We start from the raw sequence: 20,416 nt of genomic DNA, 5'->3' as shown, positions 1-20,416 counted from the left end.
AGCATCGCTCGCGAAGCGTTCAGTGTCGCCGCGCGACGCAATCTAATCGCGCGTACGTCGTACGGCAAACGCTGCGTGGTCTCGGTGCCGACGCGGCCAAAAGATCTGACGCGGTGCACCTACCAGCGCAGCGAGTGGGGGTGAGCACGACACGGCGTGGAGGGGAATGGTCGCGGCACTCTGACGCAGAGCCGCCTGGCACTGTGTGCGGACCGGCCGGTAGTGGGGAGTGCACATAAACCGAGCATAAACCAGGCATAAACTTCCCCCGGCGGGTGGACCTGTGCTCCTCCCCACCAAAAACCTCGTCACTACCACGGTCGAAGAGCAACGCCGGTAGACACGATCACGTACACACCGACACACGTGACCGCGTCAGCCTTCTCGCATCAAACTCGAAGCCAGACGACATTGGGGCCAAGACGGCAGTCGCGAGTCGCGAGTCTCACGCAGCGTGTAGTCAGTTTGCAGGCCGACACCGTAGCGATCGGACGTGTGTTTCTGCGCGCAAGACGTATTGTGCTATCTCGTCTCAAGTAATTGGACGATTAGCAAGGGGCTGACACTAACACGTAGCTCCTTGTCACCTGCTCGCCAACAGTTCAAGTTCATCGTGTTCACCGCTAAGCAAGATCGGTCCATTGGTTTCGCGTTCTTTGTCCGAGATCTACGTACATTCACGCTTTCACGCGAAAACACGATCAGTGCTCTCGTTAGTTTCTCGACGTGTGCCTTTGTTTCTCCTTTCCATCGGCGAAAGAGAAGGAAATTAAACGATATACTGGATTTTGCCACATCGTAGACACGCTACGAACACATTTTGGTTCTCTCCGTATTTTTTAGTACTCTGCATCTCCGTTTTGTGTGATATAAATATACGACACGATTACCGTCCACTCTCGAGGGATTCGCTTGGATTTACCCGTGGAAGAGGGAAAACGGTTCGATCGCAAGCCGCGATAGCAGACGTTATTATGACGGTGATTCTCGTTACGTTGGTTCGACGAACGGGATACTTTACGCTCAGCCAGTGACTATCTCGGTGTTTCGCGGATAAACTTTACACGTTCGACCGTTTATCAATCGACGAGTGCAGCGCACCGTCTCTTTTCATCGATCTAGAGGAGGCAAAGTGGATCGCTGTACTGTCGTTCGATCGTGCTCGTCAGAATCTTTCAAAATTGGTGAGTACTCCAAACGACATATGTTACAAACTTTACACCGATTTTTCCTGTCCGATCGCGCGTTCTTATCCCCGTTTCGTTCGACAACGACACTTTCAAAGAACACAGGTGCGATCAGATCAAATCGACATCACGAATCCGTTGTTTTTCCCGAAACGGAAACGAATACTTATGATTACGCTCGAGGCGGCCTTGTAATAATTTGTAGAATAGAACGTTATCTGCTGGCAACTTGTCACGCGCCAGGACTTTGTACTAAACCCGTTGGAAATAACTATCGCGAATACGTGCTTCGATCGAGTACAACCGATTCCCAATTTCGAGAAACAGAATTGCCCTGCGAATAATTACCAATGATAAATCCTCGTTACTTCTGCTATATCGAAAGTGAACTTTCGACGCGTACGTGACAGGCGGGTGTTTTTCGAATCGATGGAAGCGGCAAAACCTACTCGCTCGTCGAATCGATCGAGAATCACGATTATCGATCCGAGCCTGTGATATTTGCCAAACGACCCTGAATGCTCGGAGACTCTGACCTTCAAAAGTAATTCGGTTGACGCAACGTCTGACTGCAATTCGCGGGCGCAATAAACTCGTGCACTCATTGTTTTCGTTCCAATCAGCTTCGCCTATCTTATCGCGTTATCAACGCCTGAATCATTAGCTCGCTCTTTGAACATTGATCGTTGTATTCAACGCGAATAAGAAAATAGAAGAAAAGCGTTGCACGGTTCTTTTGAAACGAAGGACAAGGGAGCATGGAATTATTTTACGATCGAGCATCGTGACGGACTAGGACGTTTCGATGGACGAGGCAACGAGCGGCGAGTGAAGCGAGGAAAGGCTGCGCTTACGAAAGTCTCGTGCAACGCGTGAGCAACGCGGCAGCGGTCGTTGCGTCATTCGTGACGAAGCGAGGAGGACTTTGATCCTTATCTCTCCTCAACACGGAGAATATAACGTACAACCGGACGGTATTGTCGCTGGTTTCCCAAACGAATGTTCGACGGCACGTATTCGTCGTGAAGATATTCTAACTCTATAGCGTGGAGTTGAAAAAATGGATATTGCTACTAGCCGAACCGATTAAAAAAAGAGAAATAATTCAGGAAAATGTGGGAAAGTTGAAAGGAACGAACAAAGTTGGAATAGTTTTGTAGATTTCTAGCGATTTCCAAAGGGGTCGTTGTCGCTTCGGAGAGCATTCGACCGATCAGGATCCTCGTTCGAAACGGGAACTGTTCAACCAGCCCCCATTCTCGATCGTGTTTTGCGCTCTGTATATCCCCCCATCCTCGATCGATCCCACTACTCTTCTCTCGCTACTACCGCCGCGCCGCCACCTTCTCACTATCGCAGGCGAAGTGGGCCACGGCCTAATTTGCAAAACTCTCAACCTCGTCGTAGCGTAAAGCGTGTGTGCAACAAGGCAACGAGCTTCGTGGACTTGAAGCGAAGGGCACGCACGTGTATGTATACCAAGATACCAAGATACGCTGGCTGATTTCTGCTTGGTCAAACGCGAGCAATTTAAAAACGGTCACGAACATCGCGGGCAAGGGATGGCAGTGGCAACTAAAAGTGATTAGCGATAAAGCAACGAAAGTCCTGTTCGATCGTCGAAATTTTCCTGTTTGAAGGTCGTCCAAGTTATTCCGTAGATCATACAGCTAAAAGGATTGGAAATTTGACGCTGCACCGTTATCGGTGAATATCGACAATGCAGATTGTCAATGTTATCGCGAAGGTATTGATAAGTAGAGATTATCCCAGAATAGAAATTACAACGTATATTTGATTTCTAATGCGCGAACATATGTTTAAACTGCAACTTTTGTTCGTGCAACCGATCGATTGCACGATTATCCATTAGAAATTAAAAATACTCGAAGGTGTACGTTACACCTTATTACACACACTTGCGTTATAAATAATCCTATCATCATCGGCAAACTTATTTATTAATAATTTATCTATCCGCTATTGTTTCGATCCTTCGAATTCATTTATCGCGAATCACGTTGCAAGGTGACGCAATCGAGCGGTATCCAGGGCTAATTATCATTCGTAGGTATACGTGGATTCGCGATTCGTCGTCCAAGGTTGTGCTTTGTGCTGCATCAAATATCCAAAGCATATCGCAATGGTGAAATATCGAATGATATCGACAAAGTCAGTCAGCAGGGACTTAGCGGATTCGCATTGTGTATGGTTCGTTATCTGAAACGGTCGATCTAGATTGTTTGGTGTCACATCAATCCGGATTAGCGGTATCTACCGTTCACGGAAATGCATGACGCGGAGGTATTATATTCGCGTGCATAGAGGTGCGCGGACGCAGTACCACAGTATGCATAGCCGGCTACGAATCGTCAAGAAGTATGTATGTATCTCCTTCTCGATACGGTTTCTTTGGTGTAGATACGTGTAGAGTTTGATATATTACATCTGTACTCTTGTGCTCGTGCGTGCGTGTGCTAAGTAGCGGCCGGCTCGGATATTGCGGATCGTGCATTGCGTCATCGCACGTTCATCGATCACATCGAGTTCGAAAGAAATTTTCATAACGTGCACTGTGATAACTGTTTCTGAGTGTTACATCGGATTAAACGAGCAGATAATGATCATTTCGTTTCTGTACGTTTTCCTTGGTTCGCTCGTAAAATCTATAATACGGGACCGAAATAGAAAGAAGTTGTAAATTAAGTCATCGAGGACCGGCGTCGATCGTTACGCAAAATTGAATTTCTTGCAACTCAAAGTAATAAGCGCCGACGGACGTTTTTACATATCAATTTTCGTTTTTATTTCGATGTTTAGAATCGATCTTCCGAACATCTTCAACTCGCTATATACTTTTTTTAGGCTGCCTACTTCGGCCACTGATTCTACGACCTCGCTATATCACGTTCGTAGATACTATACGTTTCGCGTAATTATGAATCGTCGGGAACGCGTTCGCCGATTTCTAAAAAGGAACAGCAAGATCGTCGAGATGCTTGTGATCGAGCCTAATTGACCGATTGGCGTGATCGAGCTCGCGATTTATCAATCATATTAGGAAATATCAGGCTCCGTTGTTCCCGATGACCTTTTCGCGTTTCTGTTATGCAACGAAGGTGAATGGTCTAGCATAACACGGCGTGCACGTGTAGGAGTCACGTGGCGGGAGAGCACAACCGTAGAGAGAACAGCAACGATAGAGAGAGAAGCCGCGCACTAGGCTAGAACCGGCGCGCGCGAATTGCGCGAGCATTTCTATACTATGCACCGCGGCCAGTTGCATCACACACCGCGTGTTATTTCTTAAGCCGGTCTCGCATTGTTTATCAGTCGAAACGCCCACTCGGCCGCTCTCCTATCGCGTGCTTTCCCGTCCAGTTTGATCGGGATGCATCCATAAAATACATCGTCGATGATCCAAGCAACTTAGTACACGCAACGTATACTAACGAACGTCGTCTATTCGTCATTGGTATCCGTTCCACGTGTTCGTTACGTAACCGCACGCGCCGTTCGGTAGGGAAAACGTATTCGCGGACGGGCAACACGTTACCTCAGGTCACGTGTCGCCGGACGAGAAACGCGATCAACCGACGATGCTCACGTGGAACGTGCAAAAATTCAGATAAGCCAAATAATTACGATACAATGACATGGCGTGATTACTCTTTGTACTTTGTCTCTCTGTCGTCGCGCTTGTTTTTATCGACATCACTGATTTCCCTATTGTTTGTACGCGTCCTGATAACGAAGGAAATTATCGTCGTGCGTGGCTTGAAAAGGGCCACGGAATTATCACTGACGAAAATAGCCGCAATAGTGAGACCGAAGATTAAGCGTATCGTCAAAAGTCAAGTTGAATCAACAGTGAAATAATACGCGTTAGATCGATTGTACACATAGAACGTCTAGGAAATAATAGGACAATTGGATGATTTCATCCAGTGAATATAATTTCACGAATAAGGAAGCCCGATTTCCGCTGCATGATTATTTAATAAATTCGAAGCAAACTCTATTCAGAAATAAATGAGTTGACTTATCGAATCGATCAACGTCTGCGCGCTAACTTTCAGTTCGTTGCTCGTTTATCTAATTATCGTATAATTTCTCAGACTTCTGTAAAATCACGTTGCGTATTCCTAACCTACTATTCGTCTTTAGATTACAGGATTACGCATACGTAGCATCTGCAATTTTTTCCCGAAATGTGTTACGCGCGAGACGCGCGGTTTTGTGTAACCGTTTCGTTTAACTGTACCTAACGAAGTGCTCGAAAATCGAACAGGATACGCGGAGTAACGTATCGGGGCGTGAACAATGATGAAAACACGAAGGAGCAAAAGACAGAAGAAAGAGCAAGGAGAGGGGAAAAAGAGTGCCAACGCGTGTCGCGAGTTGCCTTTTTTCGTTTTTCAGTTGGCGGTCGCGTTATCGCGGACCAATTGCATAATAAGCGGGAAACGAAATCGGAGACCGGTTCGAAATGCCTGTGTCGGTCCGATAACGGTATCAACGGTCGGCTGTTACGTGAGCGCTGACCGCAATCGTAACACGCACAGCCGAGCCGTATCGAGTGGCTAGCATTGTGCACGTGCCTTTATGTATTGTACTTAAAGTTCGACGTACTCCGAGAACTATTTCAGGCCCGCGCGCGTTTCTATCCCCGCATTTTTGGAACGCTCGCTCTTCTCCTCCGTATCGTCGTTCCCCTCTGTGTTTCTTATTTAAATACCGCGGACCTATACGACCTTTTTAACCGCTAAAAATGTCTCGCGAAAAGAAATTTCTTGCAACCTTCGACGATATCGCTCGACCATCGTTTTCAAGCGAATAACGACAACCGTATAGCATATGCTAATCGATGACATAAGTATCCCGAGAGCAACTTCTAGTTGCTCTACTAGCGCCTTTATACGATCGTCCGGAGACTTCCGGTGTTATCTATTCCAGCAGATTCTTGGTCGATAAGCGAGACCGATTGAATGAAGGGATTTGAAACAGACCTACGCTCAAATATTACGTAACGATGCCGTGGGTACGTGGTACGTGGTACGGAACGTGTCTACAACAGTAAATCGACTATATCTATTACGTTATCATTACGTTAGAGAGACTCCTCTCGGTAAAAAGAGCGGTGGAAGGAACGACATACGAGAAACGCGGCGGTCGACACGTCGTTGAACACGAGGAATTTGATAACCAGCGTGTCCAGTTTCAGGGTAATGGGACAGATAACGGTCGTGTCCTTAAGATGCTGATAAAAGAGCGAGGAACAAGGTTGTGGCGGGCTACCGAGGGAACTTGAAAATCCAAACGGATAGAGAATTTACGAACGAAGAAAAGTGAAAAGGATGGTTAGCAAAGAGGGCGTGTTATAGTCGGTATATTACGCGCATCGCCACTGCGGTACGGAAAACAACGTGCTTTGGTTGGCCGTTACGTAACTGTGCGTCATGTGGCCGAGTCGAGACGATTTGGAGCAACCAGAAGAAAAGGACGCGGTCACGCGGGAACAATGCGTGCCTCGAGGTTCCTCGACGAACGATAGCCGTGTTTCCCTTGCGCGATCGATTGTATAATCGTAACTTTTGCGTTATCGATCATCGGCTCGATCAATGATGCCGGATCAATGCCGAATCATATTTTCGCGTTAGATCCACCGTACGATGCGTTCGTGAAATATCGTACGAATAAATTTCTACGAAGAGCCAGGACGATCGTTCGTATCCGTTCATTGCAGTCGTACGCCGCGTTCCCTGAAAAGCTGGTGTCAGAAGAAAAACAAATAGCATTGCTAGTTGGCATCGGGTCAACGGATTCGTCCCTCGTCATTCGCAATTTACAATTTGACTGTATATACGAGATTATTAACGAAACCGAGTATACTAGCGCCATTAAAACGAGATTAAATTGGATCAGTTCCTTCCTCTTATGTTTTCCTCTGTCAACGAGAAGAAGATTTCCGCGCTACGCAACCAACGAAGCGAACCAGAAAAGCAACGAACTCGATGAATACGTATATCCGGCGAAGACAATGAGAAACTGGAAGAATGGCCAGAAATATTTCCATCGACAAGAGTGGAATCGAATTTTCTCATATGCGAAGAAGCAAGCCATCGACAGCTTATATTTGCTCGAAAACGAAGCTGATGTTCGACGACCACGTGCGCCGCTTCGGACCATTGCGCAACTACTGTGACGATTCTACACGTGTGGATACGCGTGACGGCGAAACCCGTGTCTCCGACACGCATAATTTTTCCTCCGCTTCAGAAGAATTAGTCAGATACTCGTGATTGCAGAGTAACCGGCTTCTCAGTTGTTACCAGAAGGTATAGGCCACATAAGTCGCCTGTATCCATTCCACAAGAATTTTGTTCCGAAATCGACGAGAACGTACCGGACAAGATCGTTCTCGTGTTTTCCTCGTAGAAGAATGCAAACAACTAATTGATAAAACACTTAACGATATTATCTTCCCAACCGCGCTCTATTCCTCTCTATTTATAGCGTTATCAACGCAGCGGTCGAATAGTACCGAGTGTGGAACTCGATAATCCTGAATGACTGGTAAAATACGACGCGCTGTCTTATATATCCATTTTATGTTCATCGATCAAAAATAAAATATCCGCAAATCAAGAAAAAGATAAACAGGAAATTATACAACTGCGTCGTAAGATCATTCATCGCAACCGCGGCCGGTTGACCAAGTCATTGCTAGTTATTAATAGCGTGGCGGCAAACAGCGCGCGTTGTACGATATTTATGAATTTTCCATCGAGTCGAATTACTTTTCAGATCAAATCGAATTCATAACGGAAACCCTTTCCCCCGTTCGTAACATTTCCTCGTAAAAAAACGCGCGTATACGAATCGTACGTGCATCAGTGTTTGTCCGTACGTACATGTATACTTGTCCACGTAGTGTGTTCGTTTAAATTGCGTCACTAGTTACTGAGCTAGTGTCGCATCGCGCAACAGACCGGTACGAGTCGATCGATGCACGTGACATACGCAGATCGATCCAATTACGATTCATAATTCAAGAATCGAGCCGTGAATTCAGCGTGTAATTTTTGCTGTGCAGCACACGAGTGATTCACGCGTGTTCACCAATACTATTAAGCAGAAGGTGAAACATGACTCGCGCAACACGCGCAACACGTGTGCATCGCTTATGTCGCGTGGTTCGTTAGTTGCGCTGCGTCGCCTGGATTGTGCGTCGCTCGAATAGACTCGAGAATTTTTTCGTTACGATAGTTCGAGTCGTATCGCATGTTCGTGGCTGTACTGTATACGATAGATTATTGGGACATTTGATACACGCGAAAGGCACGTCCGCATTGTCTATAACGGAACAATTTTGTCGTTCTGGAGCGTCACGGAAACGTTACTACTGTTCTGAGGAAACGTGATTACTGGGAAACGTGGGCTGCGGGAAGGGGCAATAACGTTCAACGCGACTCACGCCGGTCGGATCAATTCCAACGCTTGCCCAATACTACGTAATTATTTCGTGTGTGCGTAACGCGCGCCAAGGGTTCGCTATTATTATCTCCATGGAGAAATATTGACCCCGAACATAGAACGAAAGCTACCCACACAATCCTAGCGTCCATCGATACGACCATAGCGTTATAAGACGTTTGCGCAACCGAATATGTACGAGGTTCGCTACGTTCGCCTTCTCGCGTTTATAATTACCGTGCACCCAGTATTGCGCGCGACTTTTCCCATTTTTATCGTTCGTTTCGAGGGAAATTGTGTTCCCGCGATCGTTAACGTTGCAAAATTATCCCAATCGCGGTTCTACGGCCGTTCAATAATTTCACGTTCGGAACACAAGTCTCCCCCTCTATTATCCTCTAGCTCTAGCTCTAACGAATCGTTCGCCAGCGTTTACGAGGGGCCGTAAAGTTTTAGGGCGGGCAGCGTGCCGCGCGTGTTCGTTACTCCCGATAAATTTTCCAGTTTCACGAGAAAGGGGCGACAACCTCGTCCCTCTGTGCTACGTTCCTGGTATGTGCGCGCACGTGCGTGCGCGTTCGCTTGTATTTCCATACACAGGACCGCGTCACGTCACGCGTACGCCAGCTCCTCGGGCTCCCGTTAGTGCACGCTAATATACACATAAAGAAACATGTAATGGCTAAATATGACTCACCGAGAACGTGTCGTATATCCGAGCCGAGTGATTCGGTTCCTCGAAGTATGTATATATCCAGAGGCAAAGCAGAGATAGTCGATTACTGCTAATCCAAACGGAGAAGAAATTTCTTTCCTCGCCTGTAATGAATCAAAATTAAGTACCAATTTACAGTGTTTCACTTTGGTGAGACTGTAAATGACTTATATGGTGAGACTTTCGTTACAGAACATAGTGGGTCGGTCATGCGGCGGAATCGAGCGAAATTAAAAAGATACACGAGACGGAAGTGCACGTGAACTCGGTTTCGAAACACCGAAATAACGCGTTCCGTGGACTCGTGTTACGTAGACGGAAAATTCGGTGATTCGATGGAAGCTATTTGTAATCGCTTCAGGAAATTGTACGTATATCGGTAGGAAGAACACTTAAGTTGGCGTGCACCGCGTCTACGTGCATTTCGTCACGACAGAAATTTTATGTGGGCGATGTTTTCTATTCTAACAAAAATCGTCGAATCGATAGAACTAGCTGCGACGATGTGAGTCACGCGAGCTCGCGTATACGTAACTTCGCGAGTGAAATTCCAGGTGATTGCTCAATTTCGAGCGGGCTTCGTGTCTCGGTTATACACCTCTTGGCGTTGCAACGAAAATTAAATGCCCATTTACCCAACTAGATACCCTGTCGTTTTGAATCCCCTTACTTATAGTTATATTCGTATATTGATTCCATTAATTGTGAATGAAAATCAAGCGACAGATCTGACGAACTTGATAAGAATATCGTACTGTTGAATATTCTTATTAGAAATAATCGATTTGAGTATATAGCACGGAGCATTTTCTAGCAACTATACTATTCTATGTTACGAGTCGATCGTCAGGGTTTCTAAAAGAATGCATATTCTCTACTCAAGTCTAATTATCTAATCTGTGGTCGAATAAACGATTACTAATTTTTCGGGGATCATTTCCTGTTCCTTGTTTCTACGAGTAATATCTACTTATTATTAGTATCTGAATACAGTGGGAAATAATATCATATCACGGCACGTATATCCTGTTATGAATTAACGAGAAAATTGAGTTTTTGGAAGATATTAACATTCAGGGAATTATACTGCGGAGGAGCATTCAGTAACAAGAACTCCGACAATAATAAGAAAATCATTACATAGGCATAAATAAGAATTCTGAGAACGGCAGGTTTAAGTGGAACGAAGTTGAACTACAAAGTTGCCGATGTGAAAATGTAACGTGATACGCGCGAACCATAGACGACCGACTTATACGCGACCGCTATAGCGTATCGAGGTCTCTACGCGTCTTCCTTTTAAATCCTTGTCACTGCCTTCTAGCGAGGAACGATGAAAGATCGTGCACAGATGGTAACGCAAAAATTGTAATTTCCTGCATGATGAAACGTCGATATTGGTCGTCTGTTTCCCAGAAGCGTCGAGTGGTGCAGTCTCTAACTAACCGTGACGCAGTCTGCACGGAGGTAACTTAAGGCAGAAGATACATAATCGATAGATGGAAGGACGCATGGCAGATTGTAAAATTGCGTCTGTGCGAGGTCATGAAGGCACGTTTCTCGGCCAGAAGTACGTGATTAGAAGAGATCCACGTATACGTTGACATATTTACCGGGATAGTGAGGGGCTTCCACGATATAAGCGGCTGACATTCACTTCTAACAAGCGCGTATAGCACGTGGATAGAGGAAACGCACGCGTACACGATGCAACGAGACCCTTACGTAACTCTCTGCCGCGTGCTTCAACAGTTAATTCACAAGCTTACCGTTTCGGTTCCTCTTACTCTTTTCTAAGCGCACGAACATGCCATCTCGCTTCCTCCCGTTGCATCACGAGTTCGTTACCCTAATCTACTCGACACGCGTATTCTGTTTCCCATTAGGGTTAAACCAATACGGAGTATTAATAAAAGCCCCTTAAAAGATTAATTACGCGAGAGAATAAATATGTATAAACCGATACAATGACCAATGAGCATTTTCAGAAAATGGCTAAAGAGATCTCCCGTTTTTCTTAAATTGTTTCGCGAGAGCTATGGCGCTTTTAATAATCGCATTACGTGTTAAGACGTGAAGTATAAAGGAAGGAAATTCTTCTAGTTGATAGGTGGATGGAAAGATGTAAGAAAGCTTAAAAAACGGTGGAAACGTGAATAATTGAAAAAAAGCACGATGATACCTACCTATTTATAGCCATGCTTGACAGAAGACAGTGCCAGAGGAAGTGTATGCTGGTTTATTCCTTCTCCACGCAATAAACACACACACCATAAATTAAATTTCACTCGAGGCGTTTCCCGTACACGAAATATAAACGTCTCGAACAATTATTCGAGTACAGAATGTCTTTCTTCGAATCTTTTTATCGGAAAGTCGCTATGGTACGCTCAATGTTAGAAATGACGCGTCTTCGATTATCGAAATTTGCCCGCGTATCCCGATCTTGAAATTTCGATTATCGAAAGATACGTGCGCTGACGTAGCTGCGCGTTACATGGAACGCTTTGAGCGGGAGATTTCAAGTCGTTTGTTTCTTTTGGAAATAAACTAATTCGTTAATTCCAAACACAAATGTTTAAACTTATATTGGAATGTAAATATTCAAAACGTAATTCGTATGGGAAATAAAATGTAACCTTATTTTCTCATGGAATGACATTGATGCGTGTTCTCGTAAGACATAATCGTTCAAGGAAGGAGACGTATTTCCGTTTAACTAAAGCACGCAAGCGCCTATTTACGTAGTTGTAAAAGCCAAACATCGTTTTCGTAGTATAAATACCGAAGGTTGGGTAAATAAGTATTTCCACGATGCAACCCGTAAACGGCCGATGGCACGTGGCAAGTATCGCACAGCCACACGTGCTTCCTTACATAACTATCACTCGAATTAATACTCACACGTTTTCCAACGATAGACACGACACGAAAATAACGTTCGATCATCCCAAAAACAAATTATTTTTAATTGCTCCGAGTTGTATGTAGGTCATTGTATAAATAGGTGGCTATAAAAGTTCGATAATTGAATAGACTCGATCGCTGTTCGTAGGTCATGCATTATCGCGGAAGACAGTTTTATTTTCCTCCCGATAGATTACACCAAGTTATTAAATCAAATGTTATCATTTTCCGACATTTATCGCGTCCAATTAACACGTTATGAGAATCGGTGGCGTAATACTCGAGCACATGATGACCGATCTGCGGAAATGATCGCGCGAGCACTTACATAATTGTGCCGCATGCCCGGGGCGAAGCTCAAGCGTATGTCATCGTTACATCTCGAGCGTTCTAATATCGTAAACATTGCGCGAACTTCGCCATTCGTCGCGACAATGGTGCGACCGAAGGGGACTCGCGTATCGTCGCGTCAAATATTTTCCTACATACCATATCTTAGAAATGATTAAAGATAAATTACATTCGAATTTCTTTCGGGCCTAGAAAATTCAAGCGCGCCATTAAAATAAGAAATAACATGTATGAATAAAATGAAAATACAAATACCGATTCCACATTACGTGCTCGAAATAACAAATCGTTTGACTAAAATCGAATCACTATGCACCGACAAACGCGATCGTTTCGTTTTGATAGTTGAAAACTAATTTCGAAAAAGGGGCGACAAATTTCTATTGGTCGACTGGCAACGGTGGCGGGTTCGTTGACATCTTCGACCTTGGGGAATAGCCCGACCTTACCCAAGGCTATTTTGCGACTTGTGCTCGGCGTTGCCCGGACCGGTATTGTTGGCAGTACGTGCACGTCCCTCGATCTCTCGGAATTCTTCACCTTTGTCCGCTCCGTACTCTCTCGTATAACGGTCACGGAACTTTACGAGAGGAGATACTCTCCCTGTTGTTGAGCATGATCTGCTGTCGCCACACCCACGCCTGCTCAACAGAACGATCGTCCTCGAGGGCCCAAAATAAGCGGCGTATCTGCTGCACGCTGCTGGCATCGGGAATCGCTATACAAACGATTTAACGCGCTCACCGTACAAACACGGCGTTAAGGCAATGATCTTCGATGCACGCTCACGGAATACAAATGGTTTCTTGATGTATACAGAGTATGCACCTTAAACGTACACTTAACGGCGCGTGACTATGCTACTTGGCAACCGTTCTCTCACCTCCGGAATTTTTCTCTAGTATTTGCTTTCGTAGATAAGAAATACTGTAACGAGCTGCAGTATACATATGTATAACACATTTGCTTTGTATTAGGTTAACTTTGTCAACAGTACGGTATTACAGTAAAGTTTCGAGTTAATTATGCTTTATTCAAATTGTTCGCTACACTAATTAGACTAAATAAGGATAAGTTACGTTCGTTCCCCAGGCGCGTGATGCAGGTAATTAGCTAGATGAATGAACAATCGTTCCAAGAAATTGCAATTATCATCGAAGCGCTGTTTCCAGTTGTTTCAAATGTGACGATCGATTTTCATAAGTGTGCGTCATCGAATTAACCAGCAGTTTGATTACAATTCTAACATGCAGTCTGTTACAATTATTACGCGCTATGTCACGGGAAAGGAATGATCACATTGAGTCACATCGCGAATCGCGGTCGATCGAATTGAAGTCTCTGCGATTCGAATCCGGAAAGGCAGGCCGCGTACGATCGGTATGGATCGTAATCTGAAACACCGTGTGTAATCAACGATCACGACAAAAAGTGACGGCATAGGAGGTCGGCTATCTGTAGAAATCTCTCGACATTGTTTTTCTTCTTCCTGATTCCGTATCGCGCGACCTTCTTTCGTAATGTCCGTCACTCGACTGTTGCGTGACAGTACCGCACAAGGACTACAACATTTCGTACGTGGCTAGGATCGCAAATGCGTTCGCTACACCACGGATTTGCGTCACTTTGGATTAATAAACGTTTCACTGAAAAGCTGGAAGGACCTTGCTGGAAGGTCCGAAAGAGGCGAACATCGCGTTCCAATAACACTGTTACGACGTATTTACTATTTTTCTAGTATTTACGAGTGACGAGCGTCGAATACGAGAAACGCTGAATCACGACAAACAAACAATTGTTAAATGTAAATATACTCGCATTCTGATCTATTTGTATCTTACGTGACTAGGTTGCCTTGTCACTAAGCTGCGCTTTTCGTCATCGCGATCGTTTGGCACGCAGCGCTACATCACCGCCGTTAATAAACTCGTCCCGTGTGTTGACTCGGGAATCGTTCTCCTTGCTATCTGACACTTTAACCACCGACGTAATATACGATCTTATTAATTCTGCCGGATTAGTTCGCACGCGTTCGACGCCAAACTGTATTCATATTGTTGCAAACGCATCGTCTCTATCCCGACCTGTCTTATCTAATTCGCAACTTGTTTTTCCTTCGCAGATGTACTAAGAAGACAAATTATGGTGGCAGAAATTGTCGCCCGCCAGAGTGGATCGCCTATCAATGGTGAGACCGCGTGTTTGAACAGCAATATGCCGGCCACCCACACAATGGCGCACGCCGGTCACGGTGTTCATGGTGGACACGATGCCCATGGACCGTTGCCTCCGTTGACGCATCCGGCACACCATGGTGCTCCATTGACTCTGCAACAGCAACAGCAACACCAGCATCAACCGCAGCACCAGCCACCGCCGCCGCAGCAGCAACCTCCGCAACATCATCACCATCATCAGCCGCAGCAGCAACAGACGCAGCAGCAGCAGCCGCCGCCGCACCATCACCACGACGCCCAACAGGTGACACACCCAGAAAATTTCCCTCCGAACTTCGACATCAGAAAAGAGCTATTTTCCCAGCGCAAGCAACGGGAGTTCATTCCGGACAACAAGAAGGACGACAGCTACTGGGACCGCAGGAGACGCAACAACGAGGCAGCCAAACGGTCCCGAGAGAAAAGGCGTTTCAACGACATGGTACTCGAGCAACGAGTCATGGAGCTGAGCAAGGAAAACCACATCCTGAAGGCGCAACTCGAGGCGATCAGGGATAAGTTCGGTATATGCGGTGAGTCTGTGATAAGCACGGAACACGTGCTCGCGGCTCTACCCGCTGACCCGCCCATCGTCAAAAGGGCGAAACTGCCAGCCTCGGCGGCTCTCCTCTACGCAAGAACACCAAGTCCTGTGCATACTTCGGTGATCCATCAACCAGTCAGCGGTGCACGATCGCCCAGGTCACCCGCGCAGCTGTACGTTCCCGAAACGACCTCGTACCCTGAGACGGAAAGTTTTCAATATCCTTATCCTCATCCGGCGATGCACCTCGACACGACCAGCGCTCTAAACCTATCTCGTGGTCGTCGCGCTCAATCGCCGTTTGAATTATCATCCGGCAGCGGAGACGAAGGTCCGCAATTGGTGGTCAGCTCGCAGAATCCAGCGGCTAACAACAGTCTACCTCACAAGCTGAGGCACAAGTCGCGTATCGGCGACAAGGACGCGGCCAGCGCGTTACTCGCGCTTCAGGGTATCAAACAAGAACCGGGACCCAGAGCGTCACCACCATGGGACAACGAAGGTTCCAGCGACGAGCGTGACTCGGGCATTTCCTTGGGCGCCGAATGGACCGGCCCCAGCGTGTCTACCGTTCCTGAGAGCGAGAGGGAAGTGAAATCGAGGCTGGACCGTCTCGCCTCCGAAGTTGCCTCCCTTCAGTCGATACTCCGTATCGGCAAGCCGACGGAGAGCAGTCTGGTCACGGGACACGCGTTACCCGCAAACGCCACAGTCAATGGGCCGTGAAAGAGATCGTCGTATCCTCTTGGTGGCTTTTTCGCAGCGAGCGAGCCAACTGTCCAACGCGTTGCTCCTCGAGTTGTACCAGGTTAAGTGCGACGGTGATCAACACGACGGCAATTCCTCATATCGCATCGAAAACGGGGGAGACAAGAAATAGAAAGTACTCTTCGATCGCTGGTTACACGCGCACGAACGCTTCAACGAGTGTAGCGATTGTTGTTAGTTGGTAGAAGGAAATAGCGATCAGACGATCGTCGCTTGATCTCGTTCTTTCGTCGTAAATTGAAGAGCGAGTAAAGAACGACAGAGAAGGTTGGTAAGGAATGTAGAGAAGTGTACATTCTTGGAACAACCACTACCGGTTTTGCATTCGCGTGTACTTCGGTATCGACCAATATCGCGTGAAACAAATCGCATGCCGTTTTTCATCGATCAGATAACGATTACAGATCGACTAGACGAAGCGTATAAAAAGGACGGTATAGCTGTTTTATTCGGCAGTCGAAAATTATTCGATTTTAGTCGGCGGAATGCGAGGATCAGTCGAATCAACTGTCGGGTGCGCTTTTCTGCTTTCGAGTTGCCCCGTTTGCCAAAATGGGACTCCATCCAATGTCCCGCGGTATCGTAACGACGAGTTAGACGATAAGAAAGATGCGACATCCTAGACTATAAGTAATTTATACTGTAAGACTTTCTTAGAATACTTTTGTTTAATTATTATTATCATTGTTGTCATTAGCAAGTTCATTTGCTGATTCGAAAAGTGCAACGGCTAATCGAGCCGACCGTTTTATTTGCTACTGTGCGCCAAACTCGAGCAACGATTCGAATAATTTGGATATTCGATATTCGATTCGTATCATATACTTGACGGCAGAGAAACGATCTCGTTAATACGAAGACCTTCAGATTCGTTTGTATTTATCCTTGCTGAATAAAAATTCCTAGTATGTTATATATATATATATATATATAGTATATATATACGTATCTCGTGATAAAATGTAAAATTATTAGCAAACGACTTCGAAAATCTTCCGATTAACGAGAATCGAATTTCTTTCCGTGAAAACTACGAATTTATTTCCCGATTAATAAATTGGTCGCGCAACCGGCTATCTCACTACCGCCAGTTATCCTTAACGATTTAAGCCTCCACTCCCCTGCATCGTTATCGAGCAAAGTAATAACATCCTTGTATTATCGATTCACGATCTCTTCTCTTTCCCAAAAACCGTTCATCGTGTTCGCGTCGACCCATGTTTGCGTGGCGCAACATTGGCCCGAATCCGTGGCAAATTTCTAGGAGGAAAGCAAAGTGTTTATTGGTGTTCGAACGTGTGGCTTCGATTCCAGGTTTATTTGTCTCTGTCTGACGATTCTTCTGTCGTCCTCGTTCAAATCTCGCACCAACACGTTGCTTAATGTCTTCTCCTTGAAATTCAACCTTGCCAGTCGATACGCAAATAACGCCAATTCCCATCCCGTGCAAGTCAATTGCGCCTCGAAAACATCGATCGCTTTTCCAGTACATAGCAGAGAACCTTCATCCTTTTACCGATCGCGTTACCTCGTCAACGTTCTTTTTTTTTTTTCCTTTTTTTTGCATCTTGTCTAAAATCATCTCCTGTCTTCTTCTTCTTCTTCCTTCTTCCTCTTCTTTTTCTTTATAAATATACATTCGTTATTAGCGATTAACGCGACCACATATGTATATATGTACGTATAAACGAGCAGGAGTGCGTGTGTACGTTCCAGATTTGTTTTCTATTCGCTGGTGCTTCGTGCAATCGTTAAAAGCAATTTGCACGAGAAGCGAAAGTCGAGCAGAAAACAAGACGCCAACTGGTTGTTTTACGAGTCTTTTTTCCTTATCATTTTTTTTCTTTTTTTTCTTTTTTTTCTCTTTTTTCCTCTAATCGAAGGAACGATGGATCACGGGATTTATCATGTACCGGGAATCACGCGGTATTCAAAGTATTAAGCGAGCCTATAGGTGTTACGTAATGTATACATAGTGCACATATGCAAGGAATATACATATATACATATACATATGATATATACATATATTTTTTTTCTTCAAATTAACGTATTTTTCGATATCGTGAGAGTATAAGACGAATGGTCTCTGTGTGTGTCTGTACGCGCGCAACGCTTTGGTGTTACACGTAAAGAAAGAGCGTAACACGATTCTTTATTTGATCTATTATCGCACCGAAGAAATCGTGTCCGCCGGAAAGAAGAGGAAGCTGTAGAGAACGCGCGCTAATCGGAGGAACTTTTCTTTTCGAAATTTCTAGCGAACGCCGGAAGCGTCGATCGAACGCGTCATTCATCGTTACGATTCGAACGACGATGAAACTCAAAGCGATAGAGTGACTCAACGATGGCTACCGATTCGTTGTCCCGATGTTTCCGTTACTATTTATTAAAGGCAAAGAGAGGAAGATTATTCTCGAATCGTTCGATCCACTCGTTCGTTGACGCCTCCCGCTGTACGTCAGTATGATAAGCCACGAAACGTTAATCTGAAGCTACTACATTTTTAGAAAAAACGAACCTTTATTTATCATGAATCGTCTGCTTATACGCCACGTGAGCCACGTGAAAAATTAGTATTTCGACCAGAGGAAGATAAATGTAGCATTAAGAATATAAAGAATCTAAATGAAGAACGCGATACATAATTTCTGGTGTTTCTCTGTCGAAAATACTATTTTTACATGGTTTCGTCTATGTCATGGAAAACAAAAATTATTGCTTCGAAGTTTTGAGATGAATAAACAATACAGCGTGTTACTTATTTACTATTTGGTTGCGGCGATCGCGCTACTTTCTGTGACGTTTATGATGTCGGAGAAATGATCACGGACTGGAGGCTCAAAATTACGATAGCTCGATCATATTTGAACACATCTCTGAGCAGATCGAACGCGTTATAGGTCTGCGGCATATGCGTGTTTCTTAAGGTTTTCTAAGACACATCACAAGACTGTATTAATCGTAATCGGCGTAATTCGCGGAAGGATCTCGTATCTGTATTCTTCCTCGTGCTTCTATGCTCCCCCTTTACCCTACTTTCTCTCCTTTCACTTCGTTTGTATTTTTTATCTTCCTCGCGTGAATTTTCTATATTTTATACGGCATGTTTGTATTATTATTGTTGATAATTTTCTGCGAACGATCGCCGACAACGATACTCGATGAATTAGTTTTTCCTTTTTGCTGCCGCCGCTCAAACGTTTCACAGTTTTGCTCAGAGTAAAAGGGAGTCGAGTAGTGAGACGAGTTGTGTAAGATTTAATATTTCTTTCATCAATTGTCGGAAAAATGTGCTCATTTATAACGTATCGATGTAAATATAATTTCTTTCTCTTCTTTTCTCCTTTTTCTTAATTCGTTATCGAGGTAAATGTAGAACACTCGGACCCAACGACTCGATAGTCGCACACGATGTGCATCGTTTCGCAGTTGATTTAATGTAACATACCACGAGTGCCTATAATAACGAAGCTGTATGTTCTATCCCGCAGCCCACATTAAAATTGTAGATTTTCTAACAGCTCGAGGTTAAAAGCACGTTCATTGTGAGAGAGAGAGAGAGAGAGAGAGAGAGAGAGAGAGAGAGAGAAAGTGAAAGAAGTCGGTGTTTGGAAAAAATCAGGTATCCGTGTACTTTGTAAATAACGATTGTGTTAATTCGTGATCACGTTTGTGGTCACAGAGAGAATGCCACACGAACCGTGCGCATGTGGTGATCGTCGCAAAGTTTTTACTCACAAATTCCAAATAATCTTTTATCTCACGATTACTTGCCCACGAGAAAACATTACCTTCGAACACAGCGACCATGAATCGATATTTGTACATAATTGCACCTTTCTTTCTTTCTTTTCTTCTTTTGCCAAAAAGCACGCTACTCGTGCCGATGAAACTATGGCGCAAATATCGAAGGCGTTAACGAACATCGGCCGGAGAAGGAACTTCTAACTCACAACATTTCTGAACCATCGTGTCTCCCCTTATATATTTGCACTCTTGAAATAGCTTCTTTGAGGACGTTTCGAATACAGTTCCTATGCAGTTTACAGTATGGTAAAGCGACTTAGAGACTCGGTTGGCCGTTGTCTACGATTAAACATGATTCCAAGTCGAATTTTGATCCTTCTTTCTCCGGCTGTACGGAGATATAAGTATTTAGATCTAAGTGACATATCCACAGCGTGTAGTGTACTTGTATATGAATACCGAAATAAATATTTTCAATGTTTTTGACAATATTTGTGACGAC

At 44.9% G+C, this 20,416-nt stretch overlaps 1 protein-coding gene across 3 annotated transcripts; it reads left to right on the top strand.

Annotated features, from left to right (window-relative positions):
• Nucleotides 1–407: 407 nt before the first annotated feature.
• LOC117161440 (uncharacterized) lies at nt 408–20,405 on the top strand. 3 transcript variants are annotated; one of them, XM_033342993.2, is made up of 3 exons: nt 408–1,184; nt 14,759–15,117; nt 15,178–20,405. In XM_033342993.2, the coding sequence occupies exons 2-3, from the start codon at nt 14,779–14,781 to the stop codon at nt 16,120–16,122; spliced, it is 1,284 nt and encodes a 427-aa protein (XP_033198884.1). In that variant the 5' UTR covers nt 408–1,184; nt 14,759–14,778; the 3' UTR covers nt 16,123–20,405. The 3 variants fall into 3 exon arrangements, with proteins under 3 accessions (XP_033198884.1, XP_033198881.1, XP_033198882.1); XM_033342990.2 differs by having other exon boundaries at nt 14,759–20,405; XM_033342991.2 differs by lacking the exon at nt 408–1,184 and adding an exon at nt 3,551–3,570 and having other exon boundaries at nt 14,759–20,405.
• Nucleotides 20,406–20,416: the final 11 nt, after the last annotated feature.

This window comes from Bombus vancouverensis, chromosome 4, assembly GCF_051014615.1.
Source record: "Bombus vancouverensis nearcticus chromosome 4, iyBomVanc1_principal, whole genome shotgun sequence".
In the NCBI taxonomy this organism is placed as follows: domain Eukaryota; kingdom Metazoa; phylum Arthropoda; class Insecta; order Hymenoptera; family Apidae; genus Bombus; species Bombus vancouverensis.
The sequence above is the reverse complement of the archived record's forward strand: the minus strand, read 5'-3'. Positions and strand labels throughout refer to the sequence as shown.